Here is a 25425-nt window from a genome sequence, read left to right on the forward strand (position 1 = left end):
GAAGTTGATTGTATTCTTTTGAGTTTAGTACCGGTCACATCATCATGGCTTTAAAATTTTTCTTTTTGTTGTGGGTATACCAGTAATTTCTTAATTTTATAGTTATATCTTGAGTGAAATATAGTGACTAATTTCAGTAGTGGTCCTCTAATAACAGTTTTGTTTGTTTTTTTTGTTCTATTAAGCAGTTCATTTGTCTGGATTAAAACTCCATTCTCTTCTAAGTGGTGACAGCAGCTGAAATCTCCCCCCCCACACACACTTTCATGCGTTTCACTGTATCCTGGAGTCTCCACTGCATGAGCATGATTTAGCAGAGAGCCAAGATTTGAGACAGAGTTTATATGCAAATTTTGGGGCTTATTCCCTATTGGCTTCTAGAATTTACGCTTTAATCTTAGAACTTCCTTGCCATCTTTGAACTTTGTCTTCTGTTGCCTATATCCAACAAAGCTCCATCACTCTGCAGCCCTGAGTTGTGCACAGATTAGAGTACCCTTAGATCAGCAATTCTCATGGTGTGGTTGGCGACCCCTGTTGCTCCCTAGAGAGCCTTTCAAGGGGTTGAAAAGGAACTCTCTTTTCCAAATATGTAATTTTATGTACTATATTATGGTGAAAAAGCTCAGGATTAATCTGAGATACTAAGAGTCTGTTGAGACATTTTTAGTTGCTATTTCTTAGTTCTTTTATTTTTTATATATTTAAAGATTTTTTTACTTGCCATTTAGTTGTAGCACATCTTTATCTGTCATAAATAAAATTTTCAATATACATTGTGAATTTCACTTTGAACTTTAATTTGTATGGGATATGTGCCACTAAAACAAATAGAACTAACTACACAAAAATATTTCTAAAGTAAATAAAAAGGTTCTAACCAAAACCATTTGCTCACTTTATTTCAGGCTATTTATTGTTATGATATCTCTCTACAGCATAACAGTAAAGAATGAACATAAATTGGCTGTGTGAGCTATTCATAAATTAATACTCAATTCTATTAAATGATGCCCTTAAATCTTACTAGTTGGTTTGATATAGATCACCTTTTGTTATACTAGATGTGACAAAAAATATTTTTAGGAAAAAATTAACTATAGTCATTTATGAGAGAATTTGCAATTCCATCTTGATTGCTGTACCTTTTTTTTTATCGGAGTATGACTCAAAGCCATTAAAATAATTAATTTGCTAATTCATTTATCAAGATACATACATGCCACCTGGTATGTACTCAATAAATTTTTGTTGGTTGACCCCCAATTAGGTATTAGAATACCTAACCCCCTGAACTTGTGTTCCTTCTGCATAAGATATATAGTGTATACATTTAATTGCCTGGAGTTTTGTTAAAATATGATAGTGGCATTTCTAAAGGTAGCAAGTCTTTTTTTCTGGATGGCCTGGTACATTTTAAAGTCAGTAACTATAATTTCTCGGCATTTAGTTTTGTAAGTAACCCTTTTCTTTACATTTTTATTTTATTTTTCCTCCCTTGACTAATTTGTTTCCTTTTTTCTTCTTTGATTTTGGATTAATAACTTGATTTTTTTTCCTTATAATGAATTTTTTATATAGTGCAATTACAAGTCTAATAGATGAGCCATTTTCTAAAAATTTGTAAAAATAGCTAGTGAAAATTGTGATTGGATTTTTCTGTACAGGGAAGATGTTTGAAATATATTTTAAGGATGGTACACAAATACTAAATTTTTCTCCGTATTTCTGGGGCTATGTTATAAAAGTCCCTTTTTTCCAAGTACTTGCTTTTGTTATTTTTACTTTTATTCATACATTAATATAGTTCAAATTGTGTACCAGGAATTGTTCCTCTACTTTCTGTGTATTAAAACAACCTTTTCTCTCTGCCTTCCCGACTTCCAAATTGTTAAATCCTTTACCTCTTTACTCCATAGTCCTTTTTTCCCAGCCCTCAGCTATCAGTATTCCTGTGTTCTTTTCTCCATGAAATGTATAGTTGATGACTTAGAGTTGTTTATGCAGTTAATCCCAAGTTAGATCTCTGAACTCAGTTATTTAAGAAAATTATAATGGAAATTAGGTTTTATCGTGTTAGAATTAAATCATTTAAAAAGATAAATAGCTCTTTGTGGACATAGGGACTTCACCATCATGTTTAACAGGAATTCTTAACCAAGAGTCTGTGGTCTTTTAAAATTGTATGTGTGATTCATTTTTAATGTGAATATGCATGACTTTCTTGGGAGATGGTCCAGAGCTTTCATCACATGCTTAAAAGGCATGTAACTCAAAAAAGGTTAAATGACAACTACTATTTTAATTTTCATTTTCTGCCTTGGCTCGTATGGCCCAGTGGATTGAGCGCTGGGCTGTTCACTGAAAGGTGATCTGTTCGATTCCTAGTCTGGGCATATGCCTGGGCTGGGTGTGCGCAAGAGGCAACCAACCAATTGATGTATCTTTAGTACATCGATGTTTCTCTCCCTCCCTTCTCCTCTCTGTAAAAGTAAGTAAAATCTAAATTTTTAAAAAAGTTTTGTATGCATTTATTTTAAAAATTAACATTTTGTTTTGGTGGAATACATATCCAAAGGGTTCCTTGAACACGAACTTTGGGATAATTGGTTGGTATGATGAGTACAACAGGTCTGTGTGGAAAGCGTAGCTTACTCTCATATAGAGGAGTAAACATTTCTTTTTAAGATTTTATTTATTTTTTAGAGAGGGAAGGGAAAGAGAAAGAGAGAGAGAAACATCAATGTGTGGTTGCTAGGGGTCATGGCCTACAACCCAGGCATGTACCCTGACTGGGAATCGAACCTGCGACACTGAGGAGTAAACATTTTTAAGTCAGTGAAATTTGACCTTATTATACTTCTACTTCTTTAGCCCTTTACCATTTTTGGTATCCTGGCCCTTGCAACTCACAGCCTCAAGTTTTGCTAGCCAGCTCTACCCTTTAGTATTGAATGCTCTGAAATTACTTAATTCTTACCTTTGTTTTCCTTTTTCTACTTTCATCTCCAAAATAAATGACTGATTCACTTAAGGTTAAGTAGTGTTTTTAAAATTTTTTAAGAAAGATTTGAGTCTGGCTGGTGTAGCTCAGTAAATTGAGTGTGGGCTGTGAACCAAAGGGTCACTGGTTTGATTTCCAGTTGGGGCACGTGAGAGGCAACCACACATTGATGTTCTTTTCCCTCTCTTTCTCCCTCCCTTCCCTTCTCTCTAAAAAAAATAAATAAATAAATAAAATCTTTTAAAAAAAGATTTGAATGGATGATAATCACTTAACCTTACAAAGTTATTTTGGTTTCCTATTTTACAAAACTGCTAAAGGAAAAATAAAAGTGAAGTCAAAATTGTTATTCTTCTAAGCAGAGCTCTTTATCCTAGGAGTGATTAAAGTTATTCAACAGAAACTGCTTTTGGGCTCCTACCATAAATTCCTTTCCATCATTTAGTACTTAAGTTTTTAATGCTTTTAAAAGAATGCTGTGGAATTTCAGAAAAATGTAATAAATGTAAGTAAACATTTTAAAATTATATAGAGAAATATTTGGGGGCACGATATTTGTCATATGGCCTAGAAGGTTGTCCTGCAGAGTCAGATACACCAAATAGTTTCCTCTGTCCTTTCCATTTTCTGTTTGTGAGCCCCAAATCCTTTCATTAAAAATCTAAAAACTTTGAATTACAGAATAATGTAACCAAATCACATGTATATATTAAAAATATGATCGTTCCTTTCTCATCATTTCTCTTCCACCCATCTACTTGATAGGACTAATAACTTAAAAAATTTTTTCATCCTCACCAGAGGATATGTTTATTGATTTTAGAAGGGGGGTGAGGAGAGAGAGTGAGCGCTAGAGACCGAGAGAGAGAGAGAGAGAGAGAGAGAGAGAGAGAGAGAAACATCATTGTGAGAAACAGTGATCAGTTGCTTCCCATATGCAACCTAGGTATGTGCCCTGACCAGGAATCCAACCTGCACCCTTTTATTGCATGGAATGATGCTGCAACCAAGTTACTAGGCCAGGGCTAAACTAACAACTTTTAACAGTTCTATCCATATATGGACCCTAGCTATTTAAAAAGGAAAGATATGTACATATTTTTAGAAAGGATGATTTATTGTTTGTTAAATGAATGTTATTTTAAACATATTTGTTAAATTTTATACTTGTATGACATGCTACTTTAAATATAGAGTTTATATCATGCTCCTGTTGTTCAGAGTATCTCAAATGTGACTTTACTCAATATACCTGTTCCTGAACTGAATTTCTATAAATAAAAAAGTTGGTTTTTACCTAAGGAATCTAAAACAAAAAAGGATGATTTATCAGCTGCCCTTTTTTTTTTTAAACTTTATATTCTGTTGGCTTCTTTCCAAGCTGGGACATAGGCCTCTAATTATTTAATGCTTGAACTATAGTCCATTAAATGTATGGCTGTATCATAATGTGTTTATGCATATTCCTGCGAAGGATATTTAATTTACAGTTTTGCAGCTATAGTACTGGGGTAGTAAGCATTATTGTACATATATTTCCATACTTGTATGAATATTTCTGCAACAGATTTCTGAAAGTAGAATTACCAGGCCAAAGGGGATGTGATTTTTATTTTTGATAGGGCCTTCTTTTCCACCAAGATAAGATTAAGTGTACTTATTATCTCCTCACACATGGCATATGAAAGCACCCATTTCCTCACTTCTCCAACACTGTTTTAATCAGTACAAGAGACTAAAGCTATCTAATGTTTATTTATGTTTTCCTGAACACTGGTGAGATTGAGTCTTTCTTCATGTTTGTTAGACACCAGAATTTCCCTTTTTATTGCTTGTTATGTATAACTGACCAATTTTCTGCTATCTTACTGAATTATGAAAGGGCTTTTATGTTTTTATGAACATTAACTCTGTGTTGCAAATAATTTCCCCAGTGTGTCATTTTTAAAAATTTGAATGTCTTTTGTCTTACAAAGTTTATATATGTTTTTTGCTGAAATACATAATAAAAATGGTAAATAAAGATTTATCCTTTTAACCACTGTTAGAAGTGTACAGTCCATTGGCATTAATTACATTCACATTGTGTAGTAATTAATTACCACAGTCCACTTGCAGAACTTTTTTAGCATCCCAAACTGAAACTGTACCTACTAGACAATACAATAGCAACCTCATGGAAGAGAAATCATATATAATCTTTATCCTTCTGTGTCTGGCTTGTTTCACTTAGCATGTCTTCAAGGTTCATGCATGTTATAGCATGAGTCAGAATTTCATTCCTTTTAAGGCTGAATAATATTCCACTATATGTATATACCATATTTTGATAATTTGTCAGTAGACACTTGGGTTGCTTCTACCTTTTGGCTGTTGCAAATAATACTTCTATGAACATGGTGTACAAATATCTGTTTGAATCCCTGCTTTCAGTTCTTTTGGATATATACCCAGAAGTGGAATTCCTGAAGCATATATTAATTTTTAAGGTACCATCACATTGTTCTCCATAGCAGCTGCACCATTTTACATTTTCACCAGCAATGTACAGGGTTCCATTTTCTCTCCACCCATACCAACACTTGTTTTTTTGATAGAAGACAACCTAATGGGTGTGAAATATTATTTTGTGGTTTTGATTTGCATTTCCATAATGATTAATGATGTTGAGTACCTTTTCTTGTGCTTCTTGGCAATTTGTATATCTGCTTTGGAGATCATTTTGCTCTTTTTTTTTTAAGCTGTAAGAGTTCTTTAATATACTCTGGAAATTAATCCTTTATCTGCTATATGATTTGGAAATACTTTCTCCCATCCTGTGGGTTGTGTTTTCACTCTGTAGCCAGTGTCCTTTGATGCACAAAAGTTTTTGATTTTAATGAAGGCAAATTGATCTATTTTTTCTTTTGTCGACTATGCTTGGTGTCATGTTTAAGAAATCATTGTCAAGTCCAATGTTGTGAAGCTTTACCCTATATTTTCTAATAAGACATTTATGTTTAGAATTTTGATACATTTTGAGGTAATCTTTGTATGTGGAGTAAGTTAAGAAGGGTTTATATTTTTAAGTAGTCTCTCCCTTTCTGACTTCCAGATTTCATGTACAAAGGGCCTCATGACCCAAAGATTATATATTTACGCTTCTCTGTTTTTTAATATTTACTAGTTCTTTGAAATATATTTTCTTTTAACATTAAAAATCAAGGATTAAGTTACATTCATTGGGTTTTAAATTGTGAATGTCTATCTCCAAGTTTAACCAAATGGCAGTAAAATATGCAACTAATGAAAAAGGTATATTTCATGGCAACTTATTTTCAAGTTCCTGACTTTTTGCTTGTAGCAACTACTCAAAGTTTTATACTCCTCATTTCCTCCTTTTACTTTCAGGTGTTTTAAAGGTCTACAGATATTTTTGGAATTAGTCTGAGATTCCCACGATTGCTGCTTTAGGTTGGGCCTTGTCCTGATTGACCATTCAGTCTCTAGTTGTTGCTCTAAATGTAAAACAGAACCCAGTGTCCTCTGTTCTCCATACCTGTGGCCATTGTTTTTATTAGACCTAACCACCTTACCTGTGACACTCAATAACATCTTGGATGACATTACATGACTTAGATTCTAAGTATTGTGTAATGGGCCAGCTTCTACAGTAATTTAGAACTTTTTACATTACTTTTGATTTTTTAATAATAGTATAATGGTTAAACACTTAAGTGCTTAGTATGCACTAGGCACTTATTAAGCACTATTTATATATCATCACATTTAATCTTCAAAAACATTCCTATGAAATAGATACTATTATTATTATTCTTATTTTAATGATGAAAATTGAGGCACAGACAGGAAAGTAACTTGCCCAAGATTACTTAGCCAATAGTAGAGCTACTCTGTGAACCTAAGAGATCTGTCCTGAGATATAGTCTTCCCAGTATAATCACTGAGCATGCCCTTTTTCCTCGCTTTTTCCTGCTTTCATCTTACCTTAACTCTTGCCCATTTCTTCTTTCCTTCCAGGAGAATTTTCATAAACTGATATTGTCACTATGTTACAAGCCTACACAGAAGCCTTCAGTTGCTCTGTACTGCCTACAGGATAAAGTCTAAACTCAGGCATCTATGCCAGGTTTCTCTGCTTTCTCTACCTATTTTTCTCTTTTCCCTTTTAACATTGATTGCCAACCTTTTTTATTTCATGGCACGCATAAACGACCAAAATTCTATGGCACACCAAAATATAAAACTGTTGCCAATCTGATAAAAAAAAACAGGTATAATTTTGATTTATTTGTACCAGACAGCTGTTGTGTTGGCTATAGTCAATTTTTTATTTGATAGTCTAAGGGAAAAGAGGTCAGTGCCCCTGACTTAATAGTCAGGTATTGCATATTTTATAAGTTTCTCCAGCACACTGGTGTGCCTCTTGCAGCATGCCAGTTGAAAATCACTGCCCTATAGGAAACTTCAGGTGAATTGGGCTATCTGTTCCCTGAATTTAACATCCAGTTTCTTGCCCCAGACCCTTGCCTGTTTCTTCTTAACTAAAGGCTAACTGGAATTCAATTTTCTGAATTAATCTATAGCTGACTCCCTGAGCTGGCATTTATCCAATCATCTCTTTAAATTTTGAACCATAAATTGTTCTCTCTGCTTATCTTGTTCACATATGTACTATGGAATTTATACAGATATATTTGTTCACATATATATACATACGTGTGTGTGTGTGTGTGTGTGTGTGTGTGTGTGTGTATCTGTCTTAACCTCTAGTAGAAAGAACAGGGCCATGGTGGATCAAATTCCGGCTTTACCATTTCATGGTCAAGTTTTTAAATCTAAACCTTTTCTCATCTATGAACGGAGTTGACACATATCACAGTTACAAGATTTTATATGCACACACGTATATACACACATAAGTACATGTGAATTATTTGGCTTAGACACTCGGTAGGTGTACTTATTCTGAAAGGCAGGTAATTAATCTGTACAGTCTGCTTTTACTTTTAAAAAGTATTTGTAAAATCCTTGAATTAAAATCTTGGTGTCTATATATATATGTGGTGAATATATAAAGCTGTACGGATGGTGAGATCAGATAAAGCAGTGAAACAGCTTAAATTGCCAGCCAGGCTGACTCAGAAAGCCGTGTCAGTTCTGTCTGCCAAGGCAGGCACAAGCCCCCCTAATGGTGTTGAGTGTCCTAGGTGGTGTTGAAGAGTACTTGCTGCCTTTAACGAAGCCATAGTTGTGCTGACCAGTATGTCTTCTGCCTACTGGAATCTACATGACTAGTTCTCTTTCCTGAGGATTAGTTTATTATACTTGTTATGGTCCACTTGTAGTTGACTGTGTCCTCTTTTTCCAGAAACTCTTACTGTTAGTTCTTAGGTAGTTGAATGTTCTCTGGATGAATCCTAGTTCTTAATTGATTGACTGGGGACTAGTCTCAAGTTCCCTTGTGTTTCTAAGTTTCTCTTGTTAGGGTATTTAATAACCCTCTGGAACTAAAATCACAGTTGCATGCAGACAAGCTTCTAGACTGAGTTCTAATATCATGCCCCTTTTTACTTCTGTACTTTTAGTGGAAAGATCCTGATCCAGGCTGAGGGCTATCTAGACTATCTGAGAAGAGTGGAAGATATATAGATGTCTGGATTTTTTTATTGGATGTAGTTTTTAAAAAAATTAATTTCAAGTTGCCATGACCAAATAGCTATATCTATGACTGCATAATAAATATACTGAACTGGAAACTTTGCCATGAAACAAACATTAATGTCACAAACCATATCTCATACTCATTTCGCTGCAAACAAAAATTCTTTAAATGTAGCAAATCTCTTTTGTAACAAAGTGGTTAGAGATAGAACAATATCAGCCTTCTAGATTAAATATATTTTTTCACATTTTTGCTATCTTTTGGGGTTACTTTTTGTGATCATCAGGAGACTAGATATCTGTTGGAATTGAGTTCTGTTGGGTTTTTATTTCCATGCTACTTCACCAGCAAACATGCAGATTTGTTTTGTTTGGGGAAAACTACTTCTATATAGTTTGAGTCACTTGTGACTAGAGAAATGCTTTAATTCCAGAACTAGATGAAATACCCAGTGAGTATCTTGTTATCTTCTCTATTTTTAAAGATTCCTGTGCATTCAGGTTTGAAACTGCCTGGGATGTCTTTTCAGACAGAATAGAGAGATGCAAAATACTGTGATTAAAATAGTCTTCTTAGTCCAAATTTTTTTGTTTTTAACATTCTGATCTTATCCAGTCTCATGTTTTGATGTGTGTGTGTGTTTAAAGATTTTATTTATTTTTAGAGAGGGAAGGGAGGGAGAAAGAGAGAGAGAGAGAAACATAAATGTGCAGTTGCTGGGGGCTGTGGCCTGTAACCCAGGCATGTGCCCTGACTGGGAATTGAACCTATGATGCTTTGGTTCACAGCATGTGCTCAATCCACTGAACTACGCCAGCCAGGGCCGAACTTTTTATTAAGATGCAATTGATATACCATACAATTCACCAATTTCAGGTATATGACTCAATAGTTTTTAGTACAATATGTTGACTAGTCAATTTTAGAACATTTTTATCACCCCCAAAGGACACCCCATATCTACTAGAAGTCTTCTTTTTATTTCCCATCCTTAGGCAATAACTAATCTACTTTCTGTCTCTATAGATTTGTCTATTGTGAACATTTTGAATGAATGGAATAAAAATGTGTAGCCTTTTGTAATGAGCTTTTTCACAAGATCGGTCCATATTGTAGCATTTATTAGTATTTCTTTTCATTGCTATATAATATTCTGTTGTATGGATTTACTACATTTTCTTTTTGCGGTCAGTTGGTTGACATTTGCATTATTTTTACTTTTTGGCTATTATGAATAATGCTGCTATGAACATTCCTGTATGTAAAGTTTTTGTGTGGGTGTATGTTTTCATTTCTTTTGGATGTACATTTAGGAGTGTAATCGCTGGGTTGTAACGTAACTTTATTTTTAACCTTTTGAGGAGCTGCTGGGCTCTTTCAAAGTGGCTATACTGTTTTACATTTCTATCAGCAATGTGTGATACATTGTCTTGCTCTCTCCACAACTTTACCAGTACTTGATATTATCTTTTTTTTTTTTCTGTAGAGTTTATTAACTTCTGGCTGTGGTTTAAACTTACTGCTTAATAATCCAAACAGCAAGTCATCTCACTTATTTTGGTATACAATTTACAAAAACAATTTTGAAAGGGAATATATAGATCAAGAAGTTACACTAATGAAAGAATGCTTTGGAGCATTTAATTAAGATTTTCTTCCTTTACTTTTGAGGTGGATGTTTAGTTAATCTAGTTGCAGATCTGATTAATTATGTTGTTAAGAGTAAATAGATTTTTTTCCTTCAAAGAGAATTGTGACTGTGTTTGAATGTTCACTTGGCTTACATCTTGGGAGAAGTGAACTGTTTTTCTATTTGGTCATATGCACAAGACAGGCGTTTCAGCTAGGATGTCAACCCTACCCCAGTTCGGCTAGCAGACCATAAAGCATAAAACATTACATGTAACTGCTGGTTTAGAACATAATGAGCTGAATGCTGCTAAGAATCTAACAAAACCTTGGCCAAAGAGCCCTATGGAGAGTTGCCTGAAAGACAGACAATGTTATATGGTCACTGCTCTAAAAATCTACCTCTAGTAACCATCTCTTTGGTCTCTGTTTCTAAAAGAATAAAATTTGTGTAGAAATGTTATGAAAATAAATGTAATTACACTGTAAAACACCACTGATTAATCATGTACAGCTTCCTTGAAAATGTGAAACTTGACTTATTTTGAGGTTTTTGTTAATAAATTACACTATAAAAATGAGTACACCTGTAAAAATATAATATCGAATTTCGACTGTGTTTTTTATTATAACCATGCTGGTGGATATGAAATGATATCTCATTGTGGCTTTTTGATTTGCATTTTCCTAATAGCTGTTGATGTTGAATATCTTTTTATGTTCTTATTGGTCATTTGTGCATTGAGATCATTTGCCCATTTTAAAATTGGATTATTATTTTATTTACTCATTTGTAAGGGTTCTTTATATATTCTGGAGATAAGTTCCTTATGAGATATACAAGAGTGTAATTTGCAAATATTTTTTCCCATTCTCCACGTGGTAGTGTGTATTATTGTGGATTGTATATTCACTTTCTTGATGGTATCTATATTTTTTGCTCTTATATTTAGATCCACAAACTATTTTGAGTTAATTTTAATGTCTAGTGTAAGGAAATGGTCCAACTTCATTCTTTTGCATATGGATATCCGGTTGTCCCACCATGTATGGCTTTTAAATATTTGTACAGTGATATTGCAAATAGTCAACAGGATTTTTTTCTACCAGTGGATGAAAACTTTAGTTTTTAGCTTTGTATGAAGTTGTTATCTACCCTGGCTGCACACTAGAATCTGTGGGGCGCTTTTGGAAAATTCTAGTGTGTAGGTCATCTTCAGAGATTCTGATTTAATTGATCTATTGTGGAGCTTAGTTATCAGTACATTTTTTAAGCCTCTGAGGTAATTATAAAGTCCAGTTAGGCTGAGAATCACAGCACTACACTCCTCAGAAAAAGAAATGGAAAAATTCTACTTTTTTTAATGCTTTACTATATTTTTCTTCTTTTCAAAATGTGGGGTTATGTCAGTAGAAGAAAAAAATTTTAATTTGTTAAACAACAATTTAAATTGTGAAATTTCTATTTTTAAAATGGAAGATTGTATTTTTACATGTTAGGCTGTTAAGATGTGAAATTAGATTATGGAAACCAGTAAATCCTAAAGATGTCTTATGTTTAGATATTATAGAAAATCTATTAATCCAGGAAGGCAGTGAGCTTACCCATCTGTGTCTAACCTGTTCAGTGAGGAAATAATACCACCAAAAACTCAACATGAGGACTCTGATGTGCATATGTTAGTTCAAGTCAGAATACCTTTTGGATTGGCTTGTGTGTCATTTCAGGTTGTTAGACTAGATCAGAGTGTATTTTATTCAAATAGATGTAATTGTATTTGGGTAATACACTGGTATTTCCCAGCACCTTTAGGTCATATGGGGGTTTACTGTTTATAACTATTGAAAAACAGTAATCCCTAAGATACCTAGTAAGCATGTAGGCACTTTTAAGTTCTGGGCTGCATAGAAGAATAGAATAGTGTTTGCTTTTCATAATCTAATGGAGAAACACAGGTGTAAATAAATTATTAGAATAGGTGTCATTCTAGTGATTTGTACATGATACTGAGAAAGAATCACCAACTTGCGTGGAGATAAGGATTTTTTTACAGGAATTACCATTTAGGTTGCATTTTGAAAAATGGATCAATAAAAATATGCTAAGAGAAATAAAGTAGAGAAAAGCAGGATAAATAGCCTGTGCACAGGTGTGAAGGAGATAGCACACCTCTGGAGAAACACAAGTCATTAGGTATAATTGTAACACAGGGTGGGTAAAAGGTAGCTGTGGGAGATAAAACTGGAAAGGGGTGGGACCACACGTATGGGCTGTGTAGAATATTTCTACCAGTGTAGGTATATCCCCCTGTTAGAGGTACTTGTCACAAGCCTTTTGAGTATCTGACTTCTAATTATGTTATATTTTACATCCATTTTTAATGTCAATTTTTGTTTTTTGTACAATATGCATAATATATTGATACACTTGTTTAATTTATAAATAAAAATACATGAGAGACTCAATAAAGCTGGAATTATAAAAAATTGTGTATTTATTCTTACATAAATGTCTGTTTTACTTATTGAGACATTTTCCACTGCTCAAAACAGTTTCTGAGCCTGTCAGTTTTGATGCCTTTTGGTGCTTCTACCGTTTTTTGTTTCCCCTCCTCCACATCTGCAAAATGTTTCCCATTGAGGACTTTTTTCATCTGGGAGAAACAAAACAAAGTCACTGATGGTGAGAGCAGGAATAGGGAGGGTGGGGCATGGGGGCCATGCTAGTTTTGATCAAAAACTGCTGAACGCTCTCAGCAAGGTGTAGCCAAGTGTGCTTATAAATTATCCATCATGTAATGGGCAAACAAGTTGAAAGAGTTTTAAAAAAAAAAATTGACTGAAGCCAAATGAAGCCTCTCATAACAATGCCAGCTGATACACTGATGGGTTCCTAGAACACTCACCTGGCAGGGGAAGCCTGTACTGCAAGGGGGCCACCCACCAGAAGATAATTCCAGGGTTTTTTGGAGATGAATATTCAAACATTTTTACTGATAGAATGTGATTAAAAATCACTAGCAATCACTCACTATATAAATTATAGAAAGCTACTAAAGTATTTTAAATGGAGAAGATTTATATTTTAGGAAGAGAACCATGTGGAAGAAGTATAATAGGGTAGAGATAAAATCGTCTGGGCCAGATATTGTGAAGGGCTCAACTGTAAAAGAGTGACCTTCATCCTGTGGAGTTCTTGGGTCCTCCAGAGTTCTGGCTCAATATTTCATTGGTTATCTCATTATTAAGTTGAATGATAAGTGTAAAGGATTGTTGGGTCCAAATTACAATGATCTAGTACATGTTGTTCTTGATAATTGCCATTATCTTTTTTTTTAAGAACATTTTTCTTTCCCTTATACCTATTTCCTTGTCTCTTTAAAAAATTCTTTTTTTGCTTTATGGGATATAATTTATGGTAAAATGTACAGAATTTAAGTATACAGTTTGTTTTGACAAAGTATATACCTTGTTAGTTACCACCATCTGAATAAAAATGTAGAACATTTTCACCATCACAGGAAAAGTCCTTGTTTCTCTTCAGTCAATCTCATAGGTAGAACAAAACAAAACACCCCAACAACTGTAATCCCACAGTTCTTTTTTCTTTCACTTATATAGAGTGTTTTTCCTGTTCTTGAACTTTATATAAGTAGAGTCACACAATATACATACACTGTTTGTGTTTGACATTTTTGCTCAATAGTGCTTTAAAAATAGTGTTGCCCATATCATTCTTTGTATTGTATGATAATGTCACAATGTGTTTGTCCTTTCTCCTGTTGATATTTAAATTGTCTCCATTTTTTACTTTTATTAATAAAGCTGCTGTGAATAATTTTTGAACCTATGCTTTGATTTTTTTGAGTATGTTCTTAGTGGAATTGCTAGGTCTTATGTTCAATTTTATTAGAAACTGCTAAATTATTTTCTAAAGTGGTTGTACTATTTTATGTTCTGAGCAGTGTATTAGGATTTCAAGTTGCTCATTCACTCTGACACTTGACATTGTCACATTTTTAATTTTAGTCATCATCTTACAGGTGTGAAGTGGTATTTCATAGTGCTTTTGTATTTCATGAATGACTACTGATATCAAATAGTGTCTAGTAATTCATCACAGTTAACTGTGTTTATTGGTCACTCATAGCTTTTCTTTTTGGATTTAATTTTTTTAATTTTTTTAAATTACTTTATTGTTCAATTACAGTTGTCTACATTTCCCCACCACCATTCTCCCTCACCCCAGCCATCCCCACCTCCCTCCCTTGCTTCCACCCTCCCTGTTGGTTTTGTCCATGTGTCCTTTATACTAGTTCCTGAAAACCTTCTCCCCACTGTCCCCTCCCCCCTCCCTTCTGGCTATTGTTAGATTGTTCTTAATTTCAGTGTCTCTGGTTATATTTTGTTTGCTTTTTTCTTTTGTTGATTATGTTCCAGTTAAAGGTGAGATCATATGGTATTTGTCCCTCACCACCTGACTTATCTCACTTAGCATAATGTTCTCTAGATGCATCCATGTTGTCACAAAGGGTAGGACCTCCCTTTTCTCTGCTGCATAATATTCCATTGTATAAATGTATCATAGTTTTTTGATCCACTCATTTACTGATGGGCACTTAGGATGGGCACTTGGCTATTGCAAATTGTGCTACTATGAACATTGAGGTACATAGGTTCCTTTGAATTAGCATCTCGGTGCTCTTAGGATATAATCCCAGCAGTGGAATTGCTGGGTCAAAAGGCAGTTCCATTTTTAGTTTTCTGAGGAAATTACATACTGTTTTCCACAATGGCTGCACCAGTCTGCATTCCCACTAACAGTGCACTAGGGTTCCATTTTCTCCACATCTTCTCCAACACTTGTTTATTGATTTGTTTATGTTGGCCATTCTGACTGGTGTGAAGTAGTATCTTCTTGTGATTTTAATTTTCATCTCTCTGATGGTTAGTGATGCTGAGCATCTTTTCATATGTCTCCGGGCCCTCTGTATGTTCTCCTTGGAGAAGTGTCTAGTCAGGTCCTTTGCCCATTTTTTAATTGGGTTTTGTGTCTTCCTAGAGTAGAGTCATGTGAGTTCTTTATGTATTTTGGAGATTAAACCTTTAACCAAGGTATCATTGGCAAATATGTTTTCCCAAATAGTTGGTTCTCTTTTCATTTTAATGCTGTTTTCTTTAGCCATGCAGAAGCTTTTTAATTTGATGAGGTCCCATTTGTTTATTCTTTATGTCCCTCATTCATAGCTGTTTTTTGCTAAGTGTTCATGTCTTTTGCTCATTTTACAAAAATTGTTTAGTTTTTTAAATTATCCTCAAGTATCTGGTTGTGAGTCCTTTGTCAGGTATATGTATTTTGAGTTTTCACTCCAGTAGCTTCCCTTAATTTTCTTGTCTTTTGATAAGCATAAGTTTGTTTTAATGAAGTTCATTTTTTTCAATATAAAATTGTTATTGTTAGTGCCTTTTGTTTCCTATCAAAGGACTCTTTGCCTATCTCAATGTTGTGAAGATATTCTATGTTTCCTCCATGTGAATATGTTAGTGTCCCAGGACCATTTATTGAAAAGCCCATCCTTTTCCTACTGAATTGCAGTGGCTCCTCTGTTGTAAAATGAAGAATATGTGTGACTGTATTTCTGGACCATTATGTTTTATTCATCTATTTGTCCTTATATCAATGCTGTGGTGCCGTAATTACTGTGGCAAAGTAAATCTTAAAATCAGATGGTATATTTTTCATCAGAATTATTTTACCTATTCTTGGTCCTTTGGGTTTTCAAATTAGTTTTAGAATCAGCTTGTCAGTTTCTACAAAATGCCTGCTGAAATTTTGATTAGGATTGTTTAATTTATAGATTAATTTGAGGAGAATTGATTGACATCTTCATAGTGTTGTATCTTTCAATCTGTGTCCATGATAGATCTCTAAGGTCTTTAATATCTTCCAGCAGTGTTTTGAAGTATTTTTAGGTAGAGTTCTTGCTCATCTTTCCTTAAGTTTATTCATAGATATTTGATTTATTTTTGATGTTGTAAGTGGTATGTTTTAAAAATTTTATTTTCCAAGTATTTGCTGCTAGTATATAAAAATATATATGGTTTTTGTATATTAACCTTGAATTCCACAACTTCATAAGCACAACAGTTTTAGTAGCTTATAGATTTTATTGAATATCCCTTGTATATAATAAGTGGTCTGTGAGTGCAGTTTTATTTCCAGTGTATATGCTCATTTCTTTTTATTATCTGGATTAGAGTTTTCAGGGGTTATTTTCAATGAATTACTAGATTAATTTTGAATTGGAGATGTCATTTCTTATTTTAATCATAAATATTCACCATACTGGAATTTAATGTCAAATGATTATATCATAGTTGACTTGGAGGAGGAAGCTTTGAATGTTGTTTTTCACTTGAACTAAATTATCTTAAAAAGTCTGATTCAGAGACAGGATCTGGATGCCTTACTGAATACAACTAGATTGTCCTTTAGATAGCTGTTGATAAGGTTGACAGCAGTGCCTAGAGATCAGGATTAGGATCGAATCATTTTTTTATTTAAAAAATCATTTAAAAAGAATAAAAGAGTATTTCAGTTTTTTTGTAGTCTTGAGAAAGGCACTGACTCATTTTCTGGACTTATCTTTTTTTCCTTAGTTTTAGTCTTAACTTCTTTATAGTGGGCATTTCTCCAAGCAAACCAAACTCTCCTGTGTATTATTACATTATTCACTTCAGTTTGAAGCTTTTGGTATGGGCCATATATGTCCTAATTACATACACACAGGTTAACCTTTAAGGAACCCCACCATGTATATGTCTTACATGGTGATTATTCTGCTGATGAAAAGATTGCTATTTGATGTATTTTCTTAATAAGATACTTCTAGCACATTTAAAATACAGGGTATGGCAGAAATGACACTCCTTTTTATTACAAAATCATAAGCATGTAATTCTGTAACAACAATATCACACTCAAGCACACCATATGACATTGTAGGTGAAATATTCAAATTAAAACTAAATTATTGCACCCATATTATTACCTTACCAACCACACTCAAGCAGGCCTTACTTCTGCCGGACCCTGTATTATGATTTAACTCAGTTCAGAACTATAAATACCTTGCCAGGAACACACATAAAACATTTGACTGTTATACATTAGATATAGTTATGAAAACATTTTATAAAAGCTCAGTAACTCGGAATTATTTCTCACATATTTTCTGTCTAGTTTGGGTCTGTCTGTGCTGGGTTTGTATTTCCTGCTTCATAGTGGTGTTCTGCTGCAGTGACTGTGTCCCCCTCCATTGGAAAGAATAGCAATGGGAGATTAGAGACCCAGTGGGAAAAATTCTCTGATGGTTATGTTGTATAGGTAAGGGAGTTCTTTGAAACTTTTAATTAAAATGTTTTCCAGTGAAGACGTTGCTGTTTACAAAATAAATGAACAAACAAAATAGAAATAGACTCATAGATATAGAGGTTGGGACTGGTGATTGCCAGAAGAAAGAGGTTTAGGGGATCGGGTAAAAAAAATGAAGGGGTTAAGAAGTACAAATTGGTAGTTACAGAATAATCATGGGACTATAAAGTACAGCATAGGGAATATAGTCAGTAATACTCTATGGTGTCAGGAAGGTACTTTAAATATTGGGGGGACCACTTTGTAAAGTATATGATTGTCTAACTACCATCCAAAACTAATGCAAAATAATATTGAATGTAAATTATAATGGAAAAAATGTTAAACATGGTGTAAACAAAGTTCACAAAAAGATGTTGAGTTTAAATGAAAATATTTGAATGCCAAAACTTGATAAAGAAGCTTGCAAAAATCTTTAAGCAAATAAGTACTACAGATGTCATGTCACTTAAACTGGTTTAACAAACTGCTTTTTCTGAAGCAATTTCTTTTTATTCTCTAAAGATGTTATTTATTTTTAGAGAGAGGGGAAGGGAGAGAGAGAGAGAAACATCGATGTGCAAGCAAAACATAGATTGGTTGCCTCTCCCACACCCCCAAACTGGGGACCTGGCCCACAATCCAGGCATGTGCCCCAGCTCGGAATCAAACCACTTTGGTTTGCAGGCCAGTGCTCAATCTACTGAGCTGCACCACCCAGAGCTGAAGCAATTTCTGATGTTCAGTAACACTGTGCACTACTTCCTGTTGTTGTTTGGTTTGAGATTTTATAAAAATATATTTTGTTATGTATTTTTCTAATGGTTAAAATTTATAAGATTTCATTCTTTTTAGTTAAAAGTGGCTCAGAGATTCTGCTCTTGGTAGAGAGGTTTTTCTTTCTGCCTGTGAAGAAATATGGGATTTACTATACTCGTGATTTTATATAGAGACTCATCTCACAAAAAATACTGTATTTCTGGACTATAAGACTCACCGTCCACCCCCCCCCCCAATTTGGTAGGAATAATGGTTGTTAATGCTGCTTTTGAGTTCTGTTTATATTTACATTGGTGAAATATTGTTATTTATGTTATTAAATATTTTGCCGCATTTTTTGCTTCAGATTTTTTCCCTATTTTCCTCTAAAACCTAGGTGCATCTTATGGTCCGAAAAAATATGGGTACTTGAAAGTTATAATTTTGTAAGTTACTTAATAGTTAATATTCTAGGGAATTTTTTAAAGGAACACTGATAAATCATTGATAAAATGGCTTCCTCTTTATTTTTTAAAATATTTTATTTATTTTTAGAGAGAGGGGAAGGAAAGAGAGAGAGGGAAACATCAATATGTGGTTGCCTCTCATGCGCCCCCTACTGGGGAATCTGGTCTGCAATCCATACATGTGCCCTGACTGGGAATTGAACTGGCGACCCTTTGGTTCACAGGCCCATGCTCATCCATTGAGCTACACCAGCTAGGGATCCTGTTTATTCACATATGTATGTTTTTGTTTTTGTTTATTTTAACTTTAATTGTGGAAGGTAACTATAGGATGTAACTTTTAGATTCGTGGGCAGGAAAAGGGGAAAAAAATCCTATGGTTAATAAACATAATGCTAACTATTGAGTACTTTAATGTTTTCCTGCCTTTTATTGTTAAATACAGGGTATATATACTTCTGGCACGTGGGAAGAGAAATCAGATGAAATTCTCTTTGCTGACTTCAAATTCTCAATTACTCATCATTATCTTGTACAAGAATCCACTGATAAAGAAGGAAATGATGAAATGTTAGAAGGTAAGCTTTTATATATTTTTTAAAAGCTTGACATGTTAGGATTTTTTATTTTTCAATTTTTTAAGATTTTATTTATTTATTTTTAGAGAGAGAGGAAGGATAAGAGAAAGAGAGGGAAACGTCAGTGTGTGGTTGCCTCTCATGTGCTCCCTACTGGGGACCTGACCCACAAGCCATTTATGTGCTCTGACTAAGAATCAAACTGGTAACCCTTTCATTCATACGCCAGCACACTCAATCCACTGAGCCACACCAGCCAGGACAGATTGTTTATAATTTTGAGTTACAAATTTAGTTCTCTTAATTATGTAGTGTTTTCCAGAGATGTTTTATATATATGAAGTTGTTTTAGTGCATCTGAAGTAGAGTATGATCTTTTCAGAGGAAGAATCACAGCATCATTTTAAAGTTAATTAAATCAGCTAATATTTATTGAGTGCCTACCATGTGCTAGGTACTCTCTAAGCCAAATTGAACCCAAACTTAAATTTACATTCCAGTAGGTGGGATAAGGTTTATAAGTAAGTAACAGTAATAGGAGGTAGAAGGTGATAAATGCCACCCCAAAGTACAGATAACATTCTACTGGAGTTCGAAAGAAGAAAGATTGGTTTTAAATGGAAATGTTCAGAGAAGGTGTTATGGAGAATGAAACAACTAATCTAGGTTTCAAAGGATTAAAAAAAAAGTTATTTGTTGATTAGTCAGTGTAGTGTTTTGGCTATATTCCAGACTTGAGAGTCAGATCCAAGTGGATACAATTCTGGTTTTTCTACTTAGTAGTTATTTAACCTTTCTAAACTTGAATTATCTTAAAATGAAGTAATACTACCTAGGGGGTTAATGGGAAGATTTAGTGAGTGAGATACTGTACATAAGTACCGATCTCACTACCTGGCTCATGCTAGATATTCAGTAAATGTGCTTATAGTTGTTGATAGACGACATCATCCAAAATCTCTGTAAATGGTGCTTATAGTTGTTTATAGGTCAAATGACCAAACTCTTTGTCCTGAGATATACTAAATTTTGAGGAAGCCTCAAAAAACTGGAATTATCTTCTGGAGGACAGGCCCCTTACACTACAGGCTTCCCCTGTTAAGTGAGTGTTCCAGGAACCCATCTGTATCAGTGTACCAGCTGGCTTGTGAGAGGCAGCTTTCAGCTTCAGTGAATTTTTTTGAAGACTCAGTGCGTTTTCCCATTTCATGATAAGTAATAAACGCGCACACCCACCCACACTGCACCAAGTGTTCAGCAGTTTTGGACCAAAAAACAGCATGAGCCCACTGCCCCACGCTCCCTATTCCTGCTCTCACCACCAGCAACTTTCTTTTTTGTTCCTCTGGATGAAAAAAAAGTCCTCAAAGGGAAATGTTTTGCTGATGTGAAGGAGGTAAAACAATAAATGGCAGAAGCACTACAAGGCATCAAAATTGATGAGTTCAAAACTATTTTGAGCAGTGGATAAGTCTCAGTGGGTGTATTACATCAATACTTTGAAGGTGACTAAAGTTTAAACATGTAAGAATAAATACACAATTTTTTAGAAACAAATTCTGGGATTTTATTGGATTCCCCCCCCCATATATAACAGCAAGTGTGCAAGGCATTGAAAATATATAAATTTTGGAGCTATCAGTAAAATGCCTTCTTTATTCATTCAGAAAACAAATATGCAGAATGTGTATTAAAGTTTTTCTGGTCAATTAAAGACATTTTACTAAGGGAAGGTAAGTGAAACAGAGAAAAGCAAATACCATATGAAGTCACTTATATGTGGAATCTTAGGAAAAAACAAAAAACAACCAAGCTCATAGGTACAGAGAACAGATTGGTGGTTGCCAGAGGCAGGGTGGAAGGGGGAGCACATGGCTGGAGAGTACTCGAAATGGGTGAAAGTGGTCAAAAGATACAGAATTCTAGTTAGAAAATAAATAAGTCAAAGAATGTAATGTACAGCTTGGTGATGATATTTAATAATACTGTATTGCATGCTTGAAAGTTGCCAAAAAGTAAATATTTAAAGTGGTCATCACCAAAAAACTTTTTGTAATTGTATAGTAAAAGATGTTAACTTAATGTGGTGATCATTTCACAGTGTGTACAGTTATCAAATCATTATGTTGTGCACCTGAAACTAATATTATATGTCAATTATAGTTGAATAAAAAATAAGTTTAAAAAAGTTTTTTTGGTTAAAACATTACCATTGGTAAGTATAGGCCTGAAATATCTGTGCCTTTTCTTGTATAGCAATGAAATTATATTACCTTTTCTGTTATATATATTAGTTTTACAAACAAAACAGATAACGTTTGCATTTAGATATATAAACTGGGATAAATAACATTGATCATGTATACACATATCTCAGATAATTCTACATACAACAAAGGAAAATAATTATACTAAAATATGAACATGTATACTTTAGGAATAAGGGGAAGAGGGAAATGTATGCAACTAGAGGGAAGACTGATAATGCCCCAGAGACTTCTGCATCCAACATTCTCTTGATTGATGAAGGCAATTCTTCAGGGTAGAGCAATCTTAAGTGCTGTTATTTTGACAAGAGATCATACATGAAAGAAAAACAATTTTGTTAGAGGCTAAGAATCTGTTTCTGAGGTGAGCAGATGAGGGGCTATGTTATGAGACAAGATGAATGGACTTAGTATAGCTAAGAAATTATTGTTGCATGTGTGTAGATATTGTCTATTTTAATTTGGTTGTGATTGAAGCTCTAACTAATGCTAGAAATTAGTTCCAAGTAAAGCATTAGCTTGGTTAATAGAGAAATACATATTTAAAACTATTATTAGAGATCAGAAGATTTGAGCACTGATCTTTTATTTTGTTGGAGTTGCTTATTGCCTTAGTTGAGTAAAATGTCAAGTTATTAGTGGTTTTTTTAGTGTTCTTTTTTTATTTTTGCACGTGAATAAAATATAAATTTGCTAAGCAATTATAGCTATGCAGCAAAAGGAAATATTTTTAACAGCTATCCTTTATGTTTTAAATATACTGTGCATTTATGAGTAAATAATGATTATTGATGTTACTACCTTATGGACGGCAATAGTAAGTGGTTAAAGATACACAGTTGTAAGTAGGAAGGTTGTTGTGGTTTACAAGAACACTTTAGATGGCTAGGGTTCACCTCAGAAGGTGATATGGAGTTGACAGACCTCTAATAAAATTTTGAGGAAAAGTAGAGACAAGGGCTGACCAAGAAGAATAAATAAAATGAACTTTCTACTAAAGATGGGAAATTGTGTGAGTCACGGCTTTTAAGAAAGGAAAAGAGTACAAACATAGGAAATACAGGGGTGGAGAAAAAGGTTTATAATTGTTTGCATATAAAATAGTATTGTACAATAATTAGTAAAAATAAAAGAATAGACTGTTTCAGGTACTTACAACTGTGAGCTGACTTTTGCCCACCCTTGTATATATATATATATTTGTAGGCTTTTTTAAACAAAAGAGATTGAGAAAGACATCCCTCTTTCTCCCAATCTTAGGACTAGCCCTAGATTTAAATCTTTTAGCAATTACAGAGCTACATGGATTAGCCAGATATGTTATATGTTTCTTTAAATCATATTATTATATTCTGCATTAAATCAACATAATAACTGTTTCGTTATCTAATCTTTTTTGTAGATGCTATTCCACAATCTATGCAAGATTTGCTGTGTATGAATAATGACTTTCCTCCAAGAGCACATTGCTTGGTAAGATGGTAGGTATACATTTCACACAGATAACTCTTAGTATGTGTGCTGGGGAGGCCCCAGGACCACTCCCAGGTTCAGTGATTTGCTGGAAGGACCCACAGGACTCAGCATCTAGTTGTACTTATTGCTGTGATTTATTACAGTGACAGCATGCACAGCAAAATCAGCAAAGGGAAAAGGTGCCTGAGGCAAAGTTTGAAGGCAGTCCAGATGTTTTAATAGTCCTTTCCTAATGGAGTCACACTGGAGATACTCAATTCCCTTAGCTACAAGTTGTGGCAACATGTGAAATGTTATCTACCAGGGAAGCTTGTTAGAGGCTCTGTTCTCAGGGTTTTTAATTGGGGGCTGTTACCTTCTGACTGGTAAATACAAAATTTCAGACTCCCAGAAGGAAAGCAAGTGTCCAGCATAAACCACATCGCTGGCACAAACAGTTTAGGCACAGTATCACTTATCAGTTAGGGCAGTAGTGAGAAACCTCCCTAGATCGAAGTTCCCAGGTGCCAGACCAAGGTCAGCCTTGCAAGAAGATTATTCTGAGGATAGCAGTCGCAGGCCTGCTGTTAATGCTTTTCTGCATAATATGTGTAGTATCTAGGATGGTATCTAAATTAATTCTGGTAATTAGTATAAAAAAAATCACAGAAAACAATATATATTGTTACAAATTGAATTGAAATAAAATGTTGCTCTTGGTACATAATAACATCAAAGGTCTAAATTGTAAATGTAATATATTAATATAAGAGACACATCACGATTAAAAGGTCTTTATCTTTTTCAATTATTCAAACTCTATCTGAACTTTATTTTGGAGGGAGTGGCATTGAAACACTCCATCTCCAAAATGGCCCAAGTGTGACTATATTGTCAAGAAAGGAGAACGAGTTAAAGGGAATTTATATACTGGTTTTAAGTTACTCTCTTGGGGTGAGTTGCCCTTTCATTTTTTTTTTATTAAAGAATTTCTCGGAATGGGGAAAATGATAACATCTATGTTTCTTTTTTCTTCATTTTATAGTGATTACTATAGCAAGCAGACTATGTAGCACACTAAAAAATGGAAGAAAATTATTGCAAGTGCAAATAAACCAGATATTGTTTCATAAGTACTGTTATTTTAGTGTGATGTTTTAAAAACTGTGCACTTAAATAATTTAAACAACTATTTGGTTGGCCAAAAAGTTCATTACATTTTTTCCATAAAATAAAAAGACATTTTTCATTTTCACCAATAACTATTGATTTGTATATTTTGAGTATGTTGGCTGTCTCCTACTATTGGCTTCTAGTTGGGTAGAGGCTAGGGGTGCTGCTAAACATCTTCCAGTGCATTACATAGCTGCACAGCAAAGAATTATTTTGCTAAAATGTCAGTAGTACTAAGAAACTTTGCAAATCACTTTAGACATGTTCGGTTGATCACAACACCTTCTCCATACACTGCACAAATCCTTTTTTGTGTTTCAGTTATGTTTTTACCTCTCTTTAAATAATAAAGCATAATACACCAAAAATGTTGCATATTTTCTTCTATCTTCAATTAAAATGGCTGCACAAAAATTCACCAGTTGAGGTAGAAAGAGAGAGAGAGACATCAATGTGTGAGATAATACATGTGTTAGTTGCCTCTACAAACCCCCAACTGGAGACCTGGCCCACAACGCAGCCATGTGCCCTGACTGGGAATCAAACCGGCAGCTTTTTGGTTCTCAGGCCAGCACTCTATCCACTGAGCCACTATAGCCAGGAATGATAAGTTTATTTTTAAATGCACACTGATACGACACTGTCACGATACAGCCTAACAAAATTGTTTCAAATGAAGTTAAAACCAACTAAGCACTACTAGAGCCATTGTAATGAAAAACCATAATGGACTTTTTGGCCAACTGAATATAAAAGCAGTTTTATAAATTACCCTTTGAACTTATCAGAAGAATATTCTGATCTTCTGAAATGTGAATATGTAAATTTAACATGACAAAATACAGGGTCTGGCACAAATAACACCCCTTTTTTATTATAAAATATTTTATTACAAAATCATAAGCATACAATTCTATGACAGAACAGTACCACACTCAAGCACAACACATGACATTTTAGGTGAAATATTCAAATTAAAACTATAAATTATTACACCCATATTATTACTCTACC

General features: G+C 34.1%; 1 protein-coding gene across 4 annotated transcripts in view; it reads left to right on the forward strand.

The window, feature by feature from the left end:
* RAB3GAP1 (RAB3 GTPase activating protein catalytic subunit 1) overlaps window positions 1-25425 on the forward strand; it is a 113250-nt gene that overhangs the window by 16033 nt on the left and 71792 nt on the right. For 3 of the 4 annotated variants that reach the window (XR_004902670.1, XM_028508674.2, XM_028508675.2), the window contains exons 4-5: window positions 19384-19516; window positions 23186-23264. Coding sequence is in view for 3 of the 4 variants with exons in the window: in XM_028508674.2 (XP_028364475.1) it covers window positions 19384-19516; window positions 23186-23264 (212 nt within the window). In the remaining variant the exon portion in view is untranslated. Of the gene's footprint in view, window positions 1-19383; window positions 19517-23185; window positions 23265-25425 lie in introns of those variants that run through there. The other variant, XM_036023660.1, reaches the window with a different exon arrangement.

This window comes from Phyllostomus discolor, chromosome 4 (assembly GCF_004126475.2).
Source record: "Phyllostomus discolor isolate MPI-MPIP mPhyDis1 chromosome 4, mPhyDis1.pri.v3, whole genome shotgun sequence".
Taxonomy (NCBI): domain Eukaryota; kingdom Metazoa; phylum Chordata; class Mammalia; order Chiroptera; family Phyllostomidae; genus Phyllostomus; species Phyllostomus discolor.